At 35.5% G+C, this 20,530-nt stretch overlaps 1 protein-coding gene across 1 annotated transcript in view; it reads left to right on the top strand.

The window, feature by feature from the left end:
- Positions 1-20,530, top strand: part of LOC150095766 (putative E3 ubiquitin-protein ligase UBR7) — a 105,865-nt gene that overhangs the window by 28,135 nt on the left and 57,200 nt on the right. The window contains exons 3-5 of the mRNA XM_090410237.1: positions 5,756-5,816; positions 10,977-11,072; positions 16,841-16,894. Of these exons, the coding sequence (XP_090266363.1) occupies positions 5,756-5,816; positions 10,977-11,072; positions 16,841-16,894 (211 nt within the window). The remainder of the gene's footprint in view (positions 1-5,755; positions 5,817-10,976; positions 11,073-16,840; positions 16,895-20,530) is intronic.

The following is a 20,530-nucleotide window of genomic DNA, read 5'->3' as shown; positions in this document are numbered from 1 at the left end:
TTAAAAAAACATATTCATTTCAGTTGTTTGCTAAGGATTCTATAAAAAAATTATGTTATTCGCTATCAGTTTCTGGCAATAAACGCGAAAGCTTTCGTTTTCGTGAGACTGTAATAAGGACTTCTAGATATGGTATTATCATCATCGACTTCCGCCTCAACTTGTGGAATTTTTCTTGTCATATCTTGAACAAAAGTACCACTGGTCGTTTCAGTAGTTTTAGGCATGAACTCAGTTATTAATCGCTGTGTTGATACTTTAGATAAGTCGTGATATAATTCTCTGTATGATGAAGACATGAGCTTAAGTTGTTAATGTTAAGAGTTTACATTAATGTTAATGTAAACTTCCCAGCGTATTCTTCATTTGGATCATGTCAGGCAAAATAATTGCCTAAATTACTGGCCAGTTTAAGACCTTCTTTAATTATATCAGCAGTAAAAGTAGGATTATCTTGATCATTATCATTAACTTCTTCGCTTTCAGGAGTCTCAGAAACAATCTCCACTATTTCGTCTTCGCTAAGAGGTTTATCAATTAACAATTCTTCGATATCTGCTGACATAAGATCATCGAATCCTTTTCCACCAATTTCACATGCCAAACTTGGGGAATTCTGCAGTATGATTGAAGGGAACAGGAGCATTCTCTTTAACACATGCGGGCCAAATAGCTTTCCAGCATGCATTCATAGTTTCTGGTCTCAATTCAGATAATAGTAATCAAACCTGATCAATACAATCCATAATTGAAAATTTTTTCCACACAGCCATAACTGACAGTGTTTCATCATCATTTAGCTTGTTCAAAACATACTGAAATGTTCATCTGACATAATATGTTTTAAAAGTCGCAATTATACCCTGATCTAGAGGTTGTAGCAATGATGTGGTATTGGGCGGCAGAAAAAAAATTGCACATTTGGGTGTTTATGGCAGGATGACTGGGTGCATTATCAAGAATCAAAAGTATTTTAAATTCGAGACCTTTGTCATTCAAATAGCGTCTAACTTCTGGCACAAAATGTTTGTGGAACCACTCAGTGAAAATATCAATGGTCACCCAAGCTTTTTTGTTGGTCATCCAATCAAACGGCAATTTTTGAAAATCTACGCCTTTCATTGGCCGTGGTCTTAATGATCAATTTATGAGTAGTGGTTTTAACATCCGATCTCTAAAGCGTTCGAACAAAATAGGAGTGTTATGCGATCCTTTGTTGCTTTGAACCCACCAACAGTTTTTTGCATTTTTGATACGTAAGTTTTGTTTGGCCTTTTTTTCCAGAAAAGGCCGGTTTCATCCGTATTCCAAACTTGTTCACGAGTGTAACCTCCATCTTCAATTATTTTAGCAAGTTTTTGTGGAAATGCTTTGGCAGCTGTTTTCATCAGCAGAAGCCGTTTCACCTTTAATTTTTATATTGTGAAGAGCATGTCTTTTAATAAATAAACTTAGCCAGCCAACCATTGCTTGCATGAAATTCATATTTTTTCCTCAATTGAGATGAAGTATCTGGCTGCAGTTTTTTAATCTGTTCATAAAATCTCAATGCTGATTGCTTGATGGAATTTCCATCAACTGGCATTCTTTTTTGTACATTATCTTCTATCCACATCACTAAAGCTTTTTCGGCCTTTTCTAGAACAACATCTCTTGTGTATGATGATAATTTCTCACTCGATTTTGTATCAGAACATACCGCTTTTCTAATAGCCTCTTCGTTTTTCTTTATAGATCTGACAGTTGATTCACAGACTCCAAAATGCTTGCCTACAGCCGTTGCACCTTCCCCAGTTTGAAGATGATCTAAAATTTGAATTTTTATATCCAAGGAAAGCTTTCCTTTTTTTTTTTTTTTTGGTTATCGGTAACATCATGTGAGGGCTGGATTAAAATCTTCGGTTAATGAAATGAAAGTTTGACAATTACATATAGCTTACCATTTATTATTTCTTGGCAAAATTATTAATTTTGTAACGCGATTTTTATTTTGATTTCACTTAAAAAATGTGTAACTGTGTTGTCTACTCAAACACCAAATTCAAACTGCTAAGAACTGCTTTTTTTATGCAGTCAGTTATGTAATTCGTGGAATTCCCAATAAATGAAATTCGTAAGAATTTCATTTATTGGGAATTTATTGGGAATCTCGTTTCTTAATTGAAACGAGAATGCAATTCTACAGAATTTTCTAGAATTTAGAATTTTCTTAATTGAAACGAGAATGCAATTCTACAAAATTCTCAGAATTTTCTTGAATTACGGATTTTTTTCCTAACTTAGACTTTAGGTTGGTCATGTAAAAGTGAATAAAAAGCGCGTAAAAAAATAATTCGCATAAAAAGAGGTTTAGGTGCTTTTGCTAGATTGCCACACGACAAGCTGTTAAATAAATTGAAACTGATTGGATTCAATAACAGATTTCTGCGTTTTATCAGTGACTGACTGTCAGATAGTTATCCAAAGGTTGTATATGGGAGTGCAGTATCCAAAAAGAGGAAGATCACTAGTAGTGTGCCTCAGGGGTAAGGTTTGGGCCATTGTTGCTTAGTTTGTATATTAATGATACTGGAATGGGTTTAACTGGTTATATGCAGCTGTTTGTAGATGATGCAAAATTGCAGGAAACAATGCAGACAACTTGAATAGATTGCATAAATGGGCAAGTAAGTGGAACTGTCAGTTCACTGTTGCAAAGTGTAAAGTTTTGAAATTTGATAAACAACAATGGAATGCAAAGTGTATATTAAAGGAGATCTGTGAGTGGTGGTGGACAAGGACCTGAAATTCAGTTGCCACATTGTGCACAAGCTGTGAAGACATTGCATCGGATAATGGCAATGATGTGGAGGACCTTGACATGCAGAAATAAAGAGATTATGATGCTATTGTATAAGGCCTTGATCAGGCCTCATGTATTATTGTGCACAGATTTAGTCACTGGGTTTCCATGTTGACGAGATGGGTTGGGACTTTAGCCTACTCCCACTGCATAATATGAAATAGTAAAATAGGAAACATTCCTCCCTAGCCCTCTAATTCTATAATAGCATTGGGGGCAAGAAGAAAAGAAAGAAAGACTGCACAAAAAAAATCTAAATCACAGAACATAAATGCTGGTGCCCGGCAAGGATGTAGTCTATCATCACTCCTCTTTAATATCTGTATTAATAATAATATAATAGAGTGGAGGGAAACAACCAGTTTTGGCATTAAATAAATGATTACAACAACATTGATACAATTTTATTTGCCGATGATCAGGTTCTAATTGAAGATAATGAAAATTCATTGCAACAAGCAGCCTTTTCATTAAATGAAATTGCAAAAACATACAGTGTGGAAATCTCCACCTCCAAAACCAAAGTCATTGCATTTAAAGGCCATGACCCAATTAGATGCAAAATTTGCGTCAACAGTGATATTATAGAATAGGTTAATACATTCAAATATCAAGCTACCACTTATCTAATGAAAGATAGAAAGACATGCAACATGATATAACCAGTTATATAGAAATAATAAAAACTGTTAATTAGATATTCAATCTAAATTTAATAAACAAGAATAAGAATCCATAACTCAATAGAGAACTATCCTAACATATGGTTCAGAAGCCTGGACCATAACTCAGACAGATAGAAAAAGACTGATAAGCTCTGAAATGAGATTCCTGTGCGAAACACAGGAATAATACTTGATATAATAGACGAGACTTCCAAAGAAATAGTGATATCTTAAAGGAACTTGAGGTGATATCTGTCTTAGATTATGTGGATCTTTATAGAAAGAGAGAGAGAGAGAGATGGGTATAACATATACAGAAGGATTGAGTGAAGAAAGATTCCTCAGAGAGATATTGACCTCAAGAGAGAAAGAATAGAGGACAGCCTATGAAAAGATGGGAAGAGACTGTAACAGACCACTAGGCCTATTACTGGAAAGGAAGAAGAAGAAAAGAAAAGGGAAGAAAAGAGCAGGGGCCAGTTTGCAGATAATATAACGTATGTATATTACATAAAGTAAGGCTATAAGGCATAAAGTTATAATTATTGCTGTTTACAGACTGTGTTGTGCTTGTGCTCTGAAGATTCTGGGCATAATATCAGCAAATAAGTAAATAAATATTAATTATTATTATTATTACACAGTATTTCCATAGAGTCAGAATGCTTATTGTGGGAAATCCATTATTCACACAATACCTATCATACCTCTCCTTAAACTCATTCACTGATGAAGCACTCACAACCACCCATTCACCACCCTCCAAGCAAAAAAACTAGTCTTAACACCCTTAATAATCACACTCTTACACAACTTCACTGGATTATTTTCTTATTATTCTTCTGTTGTGAATTAAAACCATTATAAGAAAAAATTAACACCTCATAAATTCATCCGAATTCCCAATGCCATAACTTCAATTTTGCTGATGTTTAAATGAAGCCTGGTGTTTTTACTTTCCCTCTTTAACTATCAGAATTAATTGCTCAGACCTTCCCTAGTTTCTGCTATGAGGGCTGGTACATTTGATATATATTTAATATATCTTAGATTTGATATATATCAAATATATATTTATGTATATGTATTATTAACGAAGATATGATGAGGAACTACTGTACAAAACCTGTTTTAAAATACACAACATCCTATCGTTTATGAGAAGCAAGAGAATTGAGTTTGTCATGGATAGCAGAATACCAGTTAATCAAAAAAAGTAGTTACAAATAAAATTGAATATAATACAATAAAATGATCAAAGAAAGATACTGAAAGTAGCTTATGACAGAGACTGATGGTGAAACCTAGTGATGGCAGCATTAGAACTAAATTGTCTGTTAAGCTGAAGAAGAACATATTTTGAATGTAAGAGAGCTTAACCATGAAAGATAGCTTTCATGGTTAGTTTATTATACTCTAGCCAAGTGAAAAATAAACTTTCAATAGCTTTGCTGGCCCCTGGTTGGCAGAGTGATTAGTGTACCTGCTCTCCAATCAAGAGGCTGTGGGCTCGAATCCTATGACAGGCATGGATGTTTGTGATTGTCTTTAAATGGGAAATGAATTTTGTCTGGTGTGAGACCACTGTCCTAAAGTGGTTTGAATGTGGTTTCCATGTTTGGTGTGTAGGGCAGGGTTTCCAGACTATGTAAAAAATACAAAAAAATATATAAAATTGATAAAAATAGGAAAAAATAAAAATCCTTAGTCCACCCACAGAAATGTACTATAGATTTGCAAATAACCTTTGCAGTTGTGAGCAACATAAAAAAAAATGTGTGTAAAAGTAGCTAAATAAAAGTCATAGAAAGACTGGTAAGAATATAGAAGATAAATATTGGGAAGGTGGCAAAATGTTCTGGAGGCTATTAAAAAAAAGCTTAGAAATAGAGGAAAGAGTATTGTAAAAGAAATTCAAGGTGATAAAGGTGACATGAAAACTGAAGATAAGATATTGTCTCGAGTAATTATTATACTTTTTCCCATAGGTTATTATATTCGATTAGTGCGTTTTCGATTAATGCTCCTGTTTTAAAGAATGCATTGCTGTAGTGACATTCTGTCCTCCTGCTTGCTTATCAACAAGTTAATTCATCTTGCAAGAATAAAATTAGTATAATATTTAGTGACAGACAGTAATTGTCATAAAAGTAATCTCATAAAAGAATTAAGAATTTTGCTGTCTGATTTTATATTGTATTATTTATCAACTAGTATTTTTATGACCATATCAATATTTTCATTACAGTGATTTCAGATGTGATTGTGGTAATTCAAAATTCCCTCAAAATCGATGTCACTTGTATTTTGTAAGTACATAACTTTATTTCATTTTAGCACATCTCCAGTAATTGATAAACTTCTTAGTATGAATTATCAGTAATTAATATGGACTCATTAGTATGAATTTGTAGTATTTAATATAATTTGCAGCAATTATATGAACCATTTGGTGTTTCCAGTATCTTGGAAGTTGTTGGTTGTGATTGTAAGAATTTGGAGCCTAGATCTGTTGCAGAATTTGGAAGCTGGGGAATGTTGAGAAATGTTCATTGAGTGGAAGAAAGCCAGGATACTACTATAAGAGAGACAATGGAGTGAAACAGCACTGAGAAAGGATTAAAAATAATATTTAATTTTTCTAATATTTTGTCTCAGTCACCGAGACCTGTAACACACATATAAAGCCAACACAAAACTAAGTGAAACACGTGGACGAAAGACTAGAATCCTAACTAGGTGGGGTGCTCTTCATGGATACCTGTTGCAGCCGAAGATGTAAACTAAGATCTTGAAGTATTAGTGTTTCCTATATTTTGAGAAGTTTAATCAACCACATTAATTTAAATTAGGCTGATTTCTGAGAGCAGCTGCAGATTCCAAAAACAAAAACAGTCTTTGTCTTCTAAATTTATTGTGATGGAGCATGGCAACCTTTTTTCCAATTGATTTTATGAACTATATCTGAAGCATGGTCTGCAAGACCCAGTTAACTATAGTCATGGCTGCAGATGTATTTTTTGTGTTCTACCATATGGATGCTGCCTGATCTTCCTGTTTGTTCACAGTAGACTAACTTGCAGGAACAGGGCAGTTTATATACTCTAGGCATGCACGCACACATGCACACACAGAGAGAGAGCGAGTGGAGGGAACTGATGTTAGAACATATAAGGATAGCAAGCTTTCAGTGGCCTTGCAGATTGTATTTCTTAAGGCTCTGGCTATTTTTTCAGTCATAGGGGATAATGATCTAAATCATTACTAAAATCTTTCTGAAGAGAAGGTTGAGGATTGGGGGAAGTATTGATTATTATTATTTATTTATTTATTTATTTTTTTTTTTTTTGATAATGTGGGATTTGTAGCCATTAGATAAGAAGGCATGATGTATATGATTAAGTTCTGCTGTAAAGGTGGACTGATTGACACAAAGGTTATAGGCTCTGTTGGTTAGTGTTTTAATGACAGTGACGGCTGAACTGGATAGGGGTAATGGGTTTACAGTGATACTACTGGACCTTGCCAAGGCTTTTGATAGGATACCACATAGAACCCTAATCAGATGGGGGATAGATATAGGGTTGGTGAGATGGATAGGAGGGTGGTTGAAGGAGAGATACCAGAGAGTGGTTTATTCAGGAGTGGAGTCTAAAAGACGGCTTGTGACTAGTGGAGTGCCACAGGGCTCTGTTCTTGGACCACTGCTTTTCAATTTGTTCATCAATGATATAGGAAAGGATTTGAGAGGAAGTGTTCACTTGTTTGCTGATGATGCAAAGTTGGGTAGAGCAATTATGAGTGCACAGGATGTCAAAATTTTACAGGATGATTTGGATAGTTTGGAGGACTGGGCTAGGAAAAATGGATGTGAATTTAATGTGGCAAAGTGTAAGGTTATGCACTTTGGGGTGAAAAGAATAGTAGCAGTATATCGCATTGGTGAAACCGTACTCCAGGAGATTGATGAGGCCAAGGATTTGGGAGTGTTGGTGGATAGGGAGTTGAAGTTTAGGGGGCACATTGCAAAAGTGAAAACAGCTCACCAAATCACTTGGCTTCTGAAAAATGCTTTAACATGCAGAGACAAACAAGTTGTTGTTCCTCTGTATCGAGCCTTGATAAGACCCCATCTGGACTACTGTGCCCAGTTATGGGCACCAGGGTTTCTTTGTGATGGGGAGGAAGTGGAGAGGATCCAGAGACGAGTGACCAAGATGATAGCAGGTCTGTGGAATGAACCTTATGAGAATAGGTTGAAGATTTGTGGGTTGCAGAAATTGGTCGATAGGTGAAGGAGGGGTGATATGATTGAGACATTCAAATTACTGAAGGGTTTCTATAAGATTAATCCAGAAGATATTTTTAAAAATATAACTGGTGGTGGGAGGACTAGGGGCCATGAATGGAAGCTGGGCAAGAGCATGGTTGACAAGGGTGTTAGAGCTAGGTTTTTTACTTGGAGAGTGGTGAATGAGTGGAATAAGCTTCCAGAGTCTGTTGTCGGTGCTACGACCGTGAATGAGTTCAAGGCAAGGTATGATAGATACTGTGTAAATGTCGAATAGTTGTTCTTGACATGATGTTAGGGCCTCCCTCGAAGAGTCTGTTGACTCCTTGGAGTTGCCCAGAACAATAATAATAATAATGATTGTTGAGAACAGGGTGATGGGAAATTTTGGCAATGTATCTGCCTGTGTGGGTGGGCTTCCTGTATACTGAAAAGGACAGGTTACCATTGGATAGGCATGTTACCAAGGTGTCTAGAAAGACTATTATTAGTTTCCTTTTCCATGGTAAAGTGGATTCTAGGGTGAAGACTATTAGGTGAGAGAGGAAAGAGTGTAATGTGTCTTGCCCATGAGGCCAAATCGAGAACACATCATCCACATATCTTCTATCTGGTTTGAGAGGGGCTGAGTCAAGAGCTTGTATTTCAAAATATTCCATAAAAAAATTGATGGGGAGGGGTGAACCCATAGAGGTACTCTCTATCTATTTATAAATTTTCTGCTTCCAAGAGAAATATCCAGAATGGATAGCAAAAGGAAACAGATCAGTAATATCAGGAAGGAAAACTTTATAAGTAACGAGTTGTCATTTAAGGAATATTGGTGATATCTGTATTATTTAACATTAAATTCACAATAAAAGTTTTAAAATGGATAGAGCTTTTTATGTAGGAAGTGATATGACCAGTGATGGTGGCGGGGAATAAAAGAGCTTGCTAACTGTTTTGCTAATTTATAGCAGGGAATTTGTAGTGTTTATGTCTTAGAGGGAATTGGGTTTGTGTATTATTGGTAATCTGTATATCCAGGGGAGGATGAGAACTGAAGAGTTTGAGTTTGTGATTTTAGGAAGCCACGAAGAAACTTTTTTTATAAACTATATTTTTAAGCAGACTTTTAAATTTTTTGATCTGAGATTTGGTGGGATTGTAATCTAATGGTCTATAGGTGGAGTGGTCTCTGAGAATGATGTCCATTTTTCTATTATATTCACTTGTATTAAGAATAACAGTAGTACTCCCCTTATCAGCTCTGGTGATGATTATACTGCTATCTTTGTGTAGTTTCTTGAAGGCACTGAGTTGGCAAGATGATAAATTTCTTTTAGGAGGCAACGATCGAGAAAGAATACTGGTGACACTAAGCCTGATGTTGTTAGCTATTTCCAGAGCTAATACTGCATACTATGAACATTATGTCTAGTGCCAGTACTTGCTTTGGAACAATGGCAAAATTATGGCTTAGACTAAGGGCACTGATGGCAGCATTGCGAACCCTTTTTGATAACATGTTAACTACTATATAAAGAGGTTGAACTATATGTGCAGGTTTAGAATACAGACGACTGTTTACTTTTTGATGTGTTTATTTTTTATTTTTAAGAATTCTTTCTGAGCAGAGGTTTCTGAAATATCAAAGAGAATGGCAGAATTCAGTGTTCAGAATAGAGAAAGCTCCAATTGCAATGAGCTAATGGCTGCATTGATAGTAGCAGCAACGACAGTACATGTAGCAGTGTAGTCCCATAGCAGAGCAAAACTAGCATGCTTGTAGATAGGGAGGACCTTTTGTATATTTGAATTTGACTTTAAATTTCCTGCAGTTTGGTAATATTTCTGTATCCCAACATCTTTTGAGAAAGACCAGCCTGTTTAATTCTTTATACCATTGAAGTTTCAACTTAATGTAATGTTTTGCCTTGTGTACTATATCTTCACCATGAATAATCATAATCCGTATGTTAAGGCTTAAGTGCTGGAAGAATTAAATATTATTTTTAACATGAGTTTCTCCCAGCATTTATGCCTTAACACACAGTAAGCCAGGATACTACAAATACTAAAGTTCCACATAACTCGCTGAACTGCAATAGAACTGATAGTGCACTACTGTCGCCCTCTGTATACATGACTGTCCTTGTTCTGCAGGTCATTTCATTTTCGATCTTCATTAAGTGTGTCTTTAAAGTGCCTTTGATAGTTCTAGCTTGAACCAGTGAAATATTAGCATGTAAATATTTAATTTAAATTAGTTTTTGACTTATTTTCTTTTCGGTTCCATGTAATATTTTTTCACAAACTTCAGCATGAATTAAACAAGTTAATGGCATTTATGACATAGTAAAGTTTATTAGATGCATGTATTCACAAGAATAAATAATAATTTTTGTTTTTTTTTTGTTATATAATTTTTTTTGGAATATTTTGACCAGAAACTGACTGCATGCTGGAATGCCACCTATATGGGTGGTTAAACAAAATAAAATGAGATTACAATTAAAGCAAAAAATTAAGTGATTTGAAATAAAAATTAACAAAGTTTAGATAATTAATACTTATTATACAATTATGTGAATTGATGCAGTTAGTAGAGCACTAGAAGACTGAAAAGATCTAACAATTTTAGTCCTGACAGTTGAGACTTATTTGAAGGTAGATTGTTAATAGGAAGTTATTAGTAATGTAAACTTTATTATGTAGTATTGTCGTAGTATTCTGTACCCCCCCCCCCCCCCTGATAACCACACAGATATGCTAACCACTTGTATTTAGTGTGGCTTGTGGTTAGTTAGTGTATCTGCTCTCCAGCCAAAAGGCCGCAGGTTCGAATCCCGTCATGGGCATGGATGTTTGTGATTGTCTGTGGAAATACTAGTGGTGGTGGTTGGCGATAGATGGCATTAGTGCAGTTACAGTCAGTTGTGGATGAGTAGCGGAGACAGAGTTGTAGAGCAGGTGCCCTCCCTCAATGAGTCGTTGGACTCCCTGGAGGTGTCGTGTAATAATAATAATAATGATATTCTTAGTAGTATTTTTAGTTAATTGTAATTCTGTCTCTGTATCTTCAAGAAAGAAAGAAGGGCATGGCATTCCTTCCTTTCTTGAAGATGCAGGGAATGACTGTATTCCTATATGAAAGCTATGTATGATTTTAATGAAATATAAATGCTAATTCTAGAGTAAAGATGCTGTCAATGTGAAGAATAAATATAATCACAACTTTCGAGGTAAATACTGTACCTGTGAAAGACCATATCCAGATGCTGATGATGATGTAAGTAAAGTTTTACTTGATCAGGGTTTTTGAAATGCTCTTATATAAGATCATATCTAAAGGTATTGTACTCATTCCCGTTAATTCTTTACACACTACACAGACTCAGAAACGATACATTCTTTTATGACTTCACACTTCTGACAAATATTGAACTTTCTTTCTTCCACTTTAGGTAGAATTTGTTACTTTGCACTGTTGAATGAGTACAATGGACCTCAAACCAATTCATTAAACATATTCTTTATTTGGTCTAGCATTATTTATCAGTGTTGTGTATTTCACTTCTTGTAAGTTTTGACTTTCATCTCTTAGCATTTCATTCATTGTATAATATTCAGAGTTAAGAAATGTACTGGTTTGGATTAGAGTGGATCCTGAGTTTAAATATGTAGACTGTCATATAAATACTTACTGTTTGTGTAGAAACAACTGAATAGGAAGTGTTAAGCGAAATAAGCAGAAGGCCAAGGAGCAGTAATTGGTTGGTTGATAATTATTTAATTATTGATTTTTTTTTAAAATTAAAAATGACTTTATCATGGCTAGACTGTTTAATCTGGTAGACTTTGCATTTCTGTTCCTGAAGCTTTCTTTTTTTTTTGCCTCCTATCCCTTATTAAGACAAGAAAATAAGAAAATCGATATTATTTACAAACGAATGTTTACTAATATAAATTTATTGATACATAGCCATTAATTTTTCTGCGAAATGTGAACATTTTGGATAAAATTACACTTGAAAAACAAAATACCACTTTTATTATTAGCATTCATTTCTAATATATGCCCTTTTTCATTTGAGTGTCTTATAAGACACTCAAATGACAATGGAGCAATAACATACATAATTGAAAAGGAAATTATAAGAACATAATTTATTCTCACTGTTGCAAGGTGATGACTACAAACATTTCATGCTCTGCGATTTTCCTGTTTGGTCTACTTGTTAGGTTTCCTGCCTCTCAATCAAGTGGTCCAGGCTCAATTTCTGGCATGTGAAAGCAGTAGTAGTAGTAAATGATCATTATCTGATCATCCAATAAACAGAATGATGTGAAAACATGATTCTCTTTATTAGAGACATGGTGCAGCTAGAAAAATTACTACAGTAGATAATCACTGTAGGTAACCTCTAGTAACCAGAGGCAGTTAGTTATAATGTAAGGTTTGCTAGAGTAAATTTGGAGTAAAAATACTAATCCCCATGCTCCATTCCTGTGAAACAAAAGAAATCATGACAAATATAAAGAAAAAAATGGCAGGAAACAGAACAAAGGAAATCACTGCCAGAAATAAGAATAATTGCAAGCAATAAAAGAAATCATGGAAAAGTATAGATTTCATTTTTGGATATTTCAACTTGAATTTGTGCTCCTGTTTAATTGTTTTTAAAAGTGTCTTCTCTCATCTTAACACCTTAATTCTTAAGAGTCTGAAGATCTCCAGATAAATTTGTAAGTGCTCATGAGTGATCCATAAAAAGTTCTCTTCTATTTTTATATCGGTTATTAGCAAAGGCTGAACACAGCACATTGGGATCCAGTCATGCCTACCACACATGGTGGCAACAAAACCTAGCAGCAGCTTCAGAATGTTTCAGCCACTGACCTAAAAGATCATTACATGAAGTGTCACAACTGCAAACTTGTGGTCATTGAAACGCAAAGTTTTATATGTGATTCCTGTTGTCATTGCTAGATGTGCAAAGATTGATGAATCAGTGCATAATCTTCTGGCTTCAACTAACCATTTTTTTGTGCCTCTTCTCTGTTAAATAGATTTTAAATTTCGGCAGGTGTACTGATAGAATGAACATGCATTATCGCTCTTGAGGAGACCTTCTCTAACAAAATCAGTGCAATAGGAGAAAAAAAAAAAAGAAATCAAAATGATCCAAGACCAGTCCCCAAACAATAACATAAGTGCCTACAAAAACACCAGGCTCCATAACCTTATCACGACAGCACTTCACAATTCAGTACAAGCAGAAAACAAAAAATATAATGCTGTCATCCTCAACTTCTTGGAAGCATTTGATGCTAAAGGACATTAACAAGCTTTCCAAAATGTATAACTTCAGTCCTCAAAACTTGTTAGTTGTTTGCCTCAGCACATGGGTTAAAGTGGCAACAACTAACAAGTTGTAAAGATGGAACAAACTTCTCATATGTGGTTAAGGTGACCTGTGACACAACAGTGAACAGATCTGAGCTCATAATTGCTGTAAATACACTGAGTGGCTGCTTTATTAGGAACATCTCTCCTATTTTTCTAAATGGGGAGGTGTTCCTAATAAAGTGGCTGCTCAGTAGCAACAGTTGGAGGATGAATGCCAAAATGGTGATGAGGTGTTGACCACTGATTATAAAGCAAGGAATGCTAGTGTAAAAAACAAGTGCTACTAACAGCCATCCTGAAAACCAAAACTCATACATTGCATAGAGAACATTTTCTTGGTCCAAGTGGTCAACGCCAAATCTCAGAAAACTTTCTAGATCCACTACAAACATATTATTATTATTACATAACACCTCCAGGGAGTCCAAAGACTCATCGAGAGAGGGTACGTATTCTAAAACTCTCCTTCTCCATCAGCCACAACTACATTCATCATCTACACCAACGCCATCTACCACCGACCACCATCACTAGTATTTTCACATACAAACATCCATGCCCAGAGCAGGATCCAAACCCGCAACCTCTTGGCTGGAGAGCGGATGTGCTAACCACTCGGCCAACCAGGCCGGCAATATGTGGTCTCATTTTCAATCTCATTAATATCTGTTACCACCTCAAGCCTGCATAATCTCACCTGCTTCTCCTAATTAACTTAAATTGTAGCTTCCTCAAGCTGTACTTGAGGAACTGCAAAAAGCAGACCATGTGCATATGTTTGTTCTGATATACCATGTCGAAGAGTATCTAGCTTAGAATCTCCCAGTTTTGGCTAAAAATCTCTACCACATTATACCAAATTCACCTGCAGTCTCTGTCACTCTCCTGCCACCAACCATACTGAATTTTTTGATTTTGTTCACTCTAATAGTGAGGTCATCTTGCTCGGGGTCATAATTTTAATGCTCACGACACTGTAAAATTTTATTATTTTAATTTTAGTATTTAAGTTCTTTAATTGATCATCATCATCATCAAATTCCTGCCATGTACCCTCAAGGGGTGTACAGGATATGACAGTACTACATGAAAAAATTACATCATTACTAACTTCCTATCTACAATTTTCCTCCAAATCAGTCTGTTACTTGTCAAGACTCCAACATTATCAGATCTTATATTTCTATCGTCTAAGGCACTTTGTACCATATCAATCCACCTATATCTTGGTCTTCCTCTGGGTCGTTTTCCTGCCAACCTGGCAGAGAACACTTGTTTTGCTAATCTTTCCTCTCCCATTCTATTTAAGTGACCATACCATCTGAGATTAGCTCTGCTAACGCATTCCTGGATGCTGACAATGTCAAGTTCTTTCCTAATATCCTCATTTTTAATATGATATTGCCATTGATGCCATCTGTTCACGCCTCTAATCTTTCTCAGGACTCTCATATCTGCGGTCTCTAGTCTTTGGTCAAGTGTTTTACTTCTGACCCAGCTCTCAGATCCATAAGTTAAAATTGGTTTGAACACAGTCTTGTATACAGCTAATTTAGTGTTCCGACTAATTTCTTTCTTATTCCATATGAATTTATTCAATTGACTTCCCAAGATACCAGCTTTGCTGATTCTGTTGTCTATTTCTATATTTAGTTTACCATCTTCAGTAAAAATTGTGCCTAAGTAGCTGAAATGTTTTACTTGTTCCACAGGTTCTCCATTCACAACACAGTTGACATTTTCAATGATTCTGCCTATTTTCATTGTCTTTGTCTTTTTATTGCTGACCTTCATACCATATCTATTACAACAGCTATTCAATTTAGTCAGAGAATCTTGCAGACTTGTAGCGGATTTATTTAGAAGTATAACATCATCCGCATAAAGCAAAGAGCTGACATTAACATCTCCAATTTTGATATCAGGTTTAATACCACATTCCTTCATAATGTGATCCATATAGATAATGAATAACAGAGGGGATAATGTACATCCTTGTCTCACACCAGATTTAACATTAAACCATCTTCCTGTACTTCCTTCAATTCTAACTGCTGACTCACAACTCAAATAAAGACTAAGTATTGCTTGATATAATGCCCCATTGACACCATATAACTGCAGCGTATTGAATAGCTTCTCTCTTGGCACCTTGTCATATGCCTTTTCCAAATCGACAAAACTTAAATACAGATCTTTGTTATATTCCCATGCTTTCTCGACTATTTGTCGTAAAGTGAAGATCTGATCCTGACAGCCTCTATTTGGCCTGAATCCAGCTTGTTCTTCACCAAGCTTTTCTTCCACAATTCTTCTCAACCGTTTCTCAAGTATACTTGCATAGATCTTGCCAGGAACACTCAGTAGGGAAATACCTCTGTAATTCTCACATTCAGTTTTATTTCCCTTTTTATATATGGGTACTATGAGAGCTCTACTCCAATCATCGGGAATTCGTCCCTCTGTCCAGGCTTTCTGAACTATGCAGTGCAGCCACTGTAAGACTCTTATACCACCATACTTCAGCATTTCTGGTCGAATATCATCTACTCCTGCTGCCTTTCCACATTTCAAGCCTTTGATGGCTTTTTCTACTTCAAGTATGGATATGTATTCCTGACTGCATGCCTGGTCAGTGTTTTTTATCACTGTGCTGTCATCACTGCTTGTTTCATTTAGCAGTTTTTCAAAGTAATTACTCCATACTTCAAGGATATCTTTTTCTCCTGTTTTCATTTCACCTTTATCATCTCTAATTCCTTTTACAGCACTCTTTCCTCTATTCCTAAGCTTCTTCAACAACCTCCAGAGTATTTTGCCACCTTCTTGATATTTATTTTCTATATTCTTGCCAAAGTCCTTCCATGACTTTTGTTTAGCTAGTTTTACACACTGTTTAGCTTTCTTACATTTGTCTCTGTATTCTGTAAGAGTAAAAGCTGACTTATTTGTCAGGAACTTTTGATATGCTTTCTTCTTTTCCTTCACTGCCTCTTTAACTTCCTGTGTCCACCAGGGAGTTCTGATTTTTTTATCTTTGCACACAACCTCACCACATGCCTCTCTGGCAGAATCAATCAATGTTTCCTTCAGAGTTTGCCACTGAATCTCCAAGGTTTGATTCCTGTTCTCAAACTCTTTCATTTTCTTTTCAATAATATTTTTTGATAATAATACTTTTCAATAATAACTTTTCTTTAATTGATTTACTTGTATATTCTTTCTTTTTAAATATTGTGGCCGCCAATTGTAAGTCTCACGTGTACAAAACGTCATGAACAAAGAAATAGTCTCTGGTTAGAGCCAATCTCTGTCTGATTTACTGGTATTAATTCGAAATCAAATTTTGGAATATTTATTTGTTATTCAGCTGCACCACCAAATTGGATTCAGTCACCAAAACAGACACATTGAAAATAAAGAAACTTATACTGTTTACAGAAGTATTTAATTTAATTCTTGTTCAGCATTTAATGTAGAATATTATTCAGTAATAGGCATCTTTAAACAAGATAATCTTCATCTGTAGGAGTATGTTAAGTTGCTTCAGGATATTTTCTTAAATGGCTGGCATAGATTGGTTAATATTAAACCATTGCAACATATACTGGATATTAGTTAAGTAATTGTTTTATAAATTCTTTCAGGTTCCTGATGAAATGATACAGTGTATGTTTTGTGAAGACTGGTATCATGGAAGAGTAAGTTTTATTATATTCATTATTCAAGCTATTTTAAACATTCTTTATTAAATGCTTTGTGGGTGTATCTCCTAGAAAAAAAATGTTTTCTTTCTAGCTTTTTTTTATTTTTTTTTTTTGTGATAATCTCAGCATATATGAAGTTATGAAATTGATAACTTAAGTAGTATCCACATGAACTGCATTTGGGTGGTGGTGGGGCGGGGGGGGGTAAAGAAAAAATTAACGTCAGATTTCGATAATGTAATTTTAGGGAATTTGCACTGCATTTACAATTGCAGTGCAATGGTAAATGCATATTCTACCTTAAGTCTTCTTTAAGGTGGAATATCTTGGAGTATGTGCATTTTCTTCTAATGATATTTGTGTGTTTGAGTCTTCAATTCATGTTTCAGCTGTGATTCTTTCAAAACTTTGAGTAGACATTTTTCTTTTCAATGGAATATTTGTTATTATGCTGCTCATATCTATAGTGAAAAAATCTGAAGACAACATTATTAATTATTATGACATTTCTTGTTTTTTGTGTGTTTTTCTATGTGAGTTTTTGTGCATATTTTTATTCTGGCAACTCTAGTCTTCACACCCCTGCTAACTATACTCTTGCTCAGTTTCCAAGGATGGTCCCTAGTTCTCTTGACACCAGACCTGTTTTTTAAAAATTTCCTCATCATTTCCAGTTTTTATAACCTACAGATCTTCAACCTCTTCTTGTAAGGTTCATTTCATAGACCTGCTACCATCTTGGTCACTTGCCTCTGGATCCTCTCCACCTCCTCCTCATCCCCCCAAGAAACCCAGGTGACCAAATCTGTACATAGTAGTGAAGATAGGGTCTTCTAAAAAGAGGTATAGTAACCTGCTAGACTTTGCTTGTCAAGGTATTTTTCAAGTAACCTTGAAAAAAGATTACTAATCCTAGAGCTGCTTTAATAATTTTTTTGCAACATGCCCTCTAAATTTAACTCCCTATCTACTAACATCCCCAACTTCATCAATTTCCTGGAGTACATTTCCATCAATGTGGTACACATCTGGTAATCTTTTCACCCCAAAATGCCACATTAAACACTTACACTTTGCCACATTAAGCCGACATCCATTCTCCTTTGCCTGTGTTGCCAGCCTATCTAAATTATCCTGCAAAATTTTAATATCATCTTTATTAACTGTTGCTCTACCCAATTTTGCATCATCAGCAAACAACTGAATAGTTCCTCTCAGATCCTTTCCTATATCATTAATGCACAAATTAAAAAGCAATGACCTACCTTTATAAATTCATGTTACTCCCCCCCCCATCTCACACACACACACACACACACACTTAGTATCCCATTTCTGTCTACCCATTCCTGTATTTTGCTCTCGATACCTTGACTACAACTCCTGATGTGTTGATTGGTGGGTAATTTGTTGCATCAGTCTTGGAGCTTCCTTAATGCAATGGAACTGTTTTCCCCTCTTTCTACCCCTTTGGGACTAACCCAGAGCTGAGGCTTAATTAAACAACATGGTCAAAGATACTGCCAATTCCCTAGCACCTTCTCATAAAACTCAGGCTGGTATACCATCTAATCCCATAGCTGTATTCACACCAAGGTTCTGTAATACCCAAGGCACCTCCAGTTCATTTACCTCAATTTCCATATAAGCACTTTTCTCTCTTGTATTTCATACTCTGATTCTTGTCACCTGGATAATATACTCTTGCAAAGTGTTTACTTAACAATTCTACTATTTCATCTGCTTCAGTTACCTCCCTACTGTTGGCATTAATTAAAGTGATTCTTCCATAATTGTTCTTCCTTTTACTTGCAAATAACAAAAGAACTATAATAAATTTAGTTTAATCCTTTATCCAAGTGTGAACAAACAAAGTTTGCACCTGAAAATATCTTCAGGACTGAATATGGTGTTGTACTACCTTACCGGGGTAGGTAGTACAACACCAGACAACTCGTAGCAAAGGTGAAGCAAGCTACCAACACTCCTATCCCAGTATCTCCCATAATGCAAAACACATCTTGTGGATACGTATAATGTTATGCATTAAGGGATTGGCCAATACCCAGACTAGTTTCGACCTTTATTGAGGTCTCTTCAGTGGGAGCCAAGCCCAGAGCAGGAGATACCAGACAGAAGCAATAGCGAGGTCATCTTTACCTATAGGAGTTGCCAAAAGGTGTGCCACCTTTTTTTTTTTTTTTTTTTAAATTATTCTGGATTTAGAGAAAGATGTTGAAAGTTTATTTTTCACTTGGTTAGACTCTAATAAATTTAGTTTAATCCTTTATCCAAGTGTGAGCAAACAAAGTTCGCACCTGAAAATATCTTCAGGACTGAATATGGCGTTGTACTACCTTACCGGGATAGGTAGTATACAACACCGGGCAACTCATGTTGGTGGAGTTTAGTTTAATCTGCTCCACCTTTGTGGAGCAGATTAAACTAAATTTATTATAGTCTAACCAAGTGAAAAATAAACTTTCAACATCTTTCTCTAAATCCAGAGTAATTTAATAAAAAAAAAAAAAAAAAGTAGCACACCTTTTGGCAACTCCTATAGGTGAAGATGACTTCACTATTGCTTCTGCCTGGTATCTCCAGCTCTGGGCGGCCTGGCTCCCACTGAAGAGACCTCAATAAAGGTCGAAACTATTCTGGGTATTGTCCAATCCCTTAATGCATAACATTACACATCCGCAAGGAGATGTGTTTTGCATTATGGGAGATACTGGGATAGGAGTGTTGGTAGCTTGCTCTACCTTTGCTATGAGTTGCCCGGTGTTGTACTACCTACCCCGGTAAGGTAGTAGTACAACACCATATTCAGTCCTGAAGGTATTTTCAGGTGCAAACTTTGTTTGCTCACACTTGGTTAAAGGATTAAACTAAATTTATTATAGTCTAACTAAGTGAAAAATAAACTTTCAACAAAGGAACTTTTTGGGATTATCTTTGGCCTGTATTGCTAATTTCCTTTCATACTCTGATTGTGCCTTGTACTGCTCATGTGCCTGCTGGTCACTTTTCTCCTTGAATTCCTTCCATCATTTTTTTTTTTAAAGCTCCAGCTTAATGATATTCATCCATTTAACTCTCACTTTATTTATCTTCTTGACTGTAGGCATGAGGTCTGCTATTACTTTCCTCAAACACTCCTTTACCCCTTCCCCATGCATTATAAACATCCAGTTCTTGCAGTTTTACATGCCATTGCACTGATCCACACAATCTCTTAAGTTTATCATACTTATCAGCCCTTGAATTCCACATATCCCCCCCCCCTTCTTAACTAAAAATTTCACACATTTTGTCACCAGTTCAAGACCATATAATCACTCACCAGCTGGTGGCAATATGGTCATATTCGTTATTGACAAATTCTCTGATGCAATTACTAGATCTAGCACTCTCAAACCCCAACTACATTCCATCACATGCTGCCTAAGGTAATTATTCTTTAGTAACTGTATCCTGTGCAGAAATCCAGCAAAGTACTTATTATTATTAGTCTTATCTTTTACTCTAAAATTTTCAAAACATTTATGGCCAGAATTAATTTCTTAGTCAGCTGTTAAGTTTTAACAAGAGCTAGCTATTTCTTTATATCAGCTGCCTTCTTTGATGACC

Source organism: Typopeltis vanoorti, chromosome 20, assembly GCF_054136105.1.
Source record: "Typopeltis vanoorti isolate ZY-2024b chromosome 20, IOZ_Tvanoo_1.0, whole genome shotgun sequence".
NCBI classification, from domain to species: domain Eukaryota; kingdom Metazoa; phylum Arthropoda; class Arachnida; order Uropygi; family Thelyphonidae; genus Typopeltis; species Typopeltis vanoorti.
Note: the sequence above shows the minus strand (reverse complement) of the source record. Positions and strands in the feature narration are given on the sequence as shown.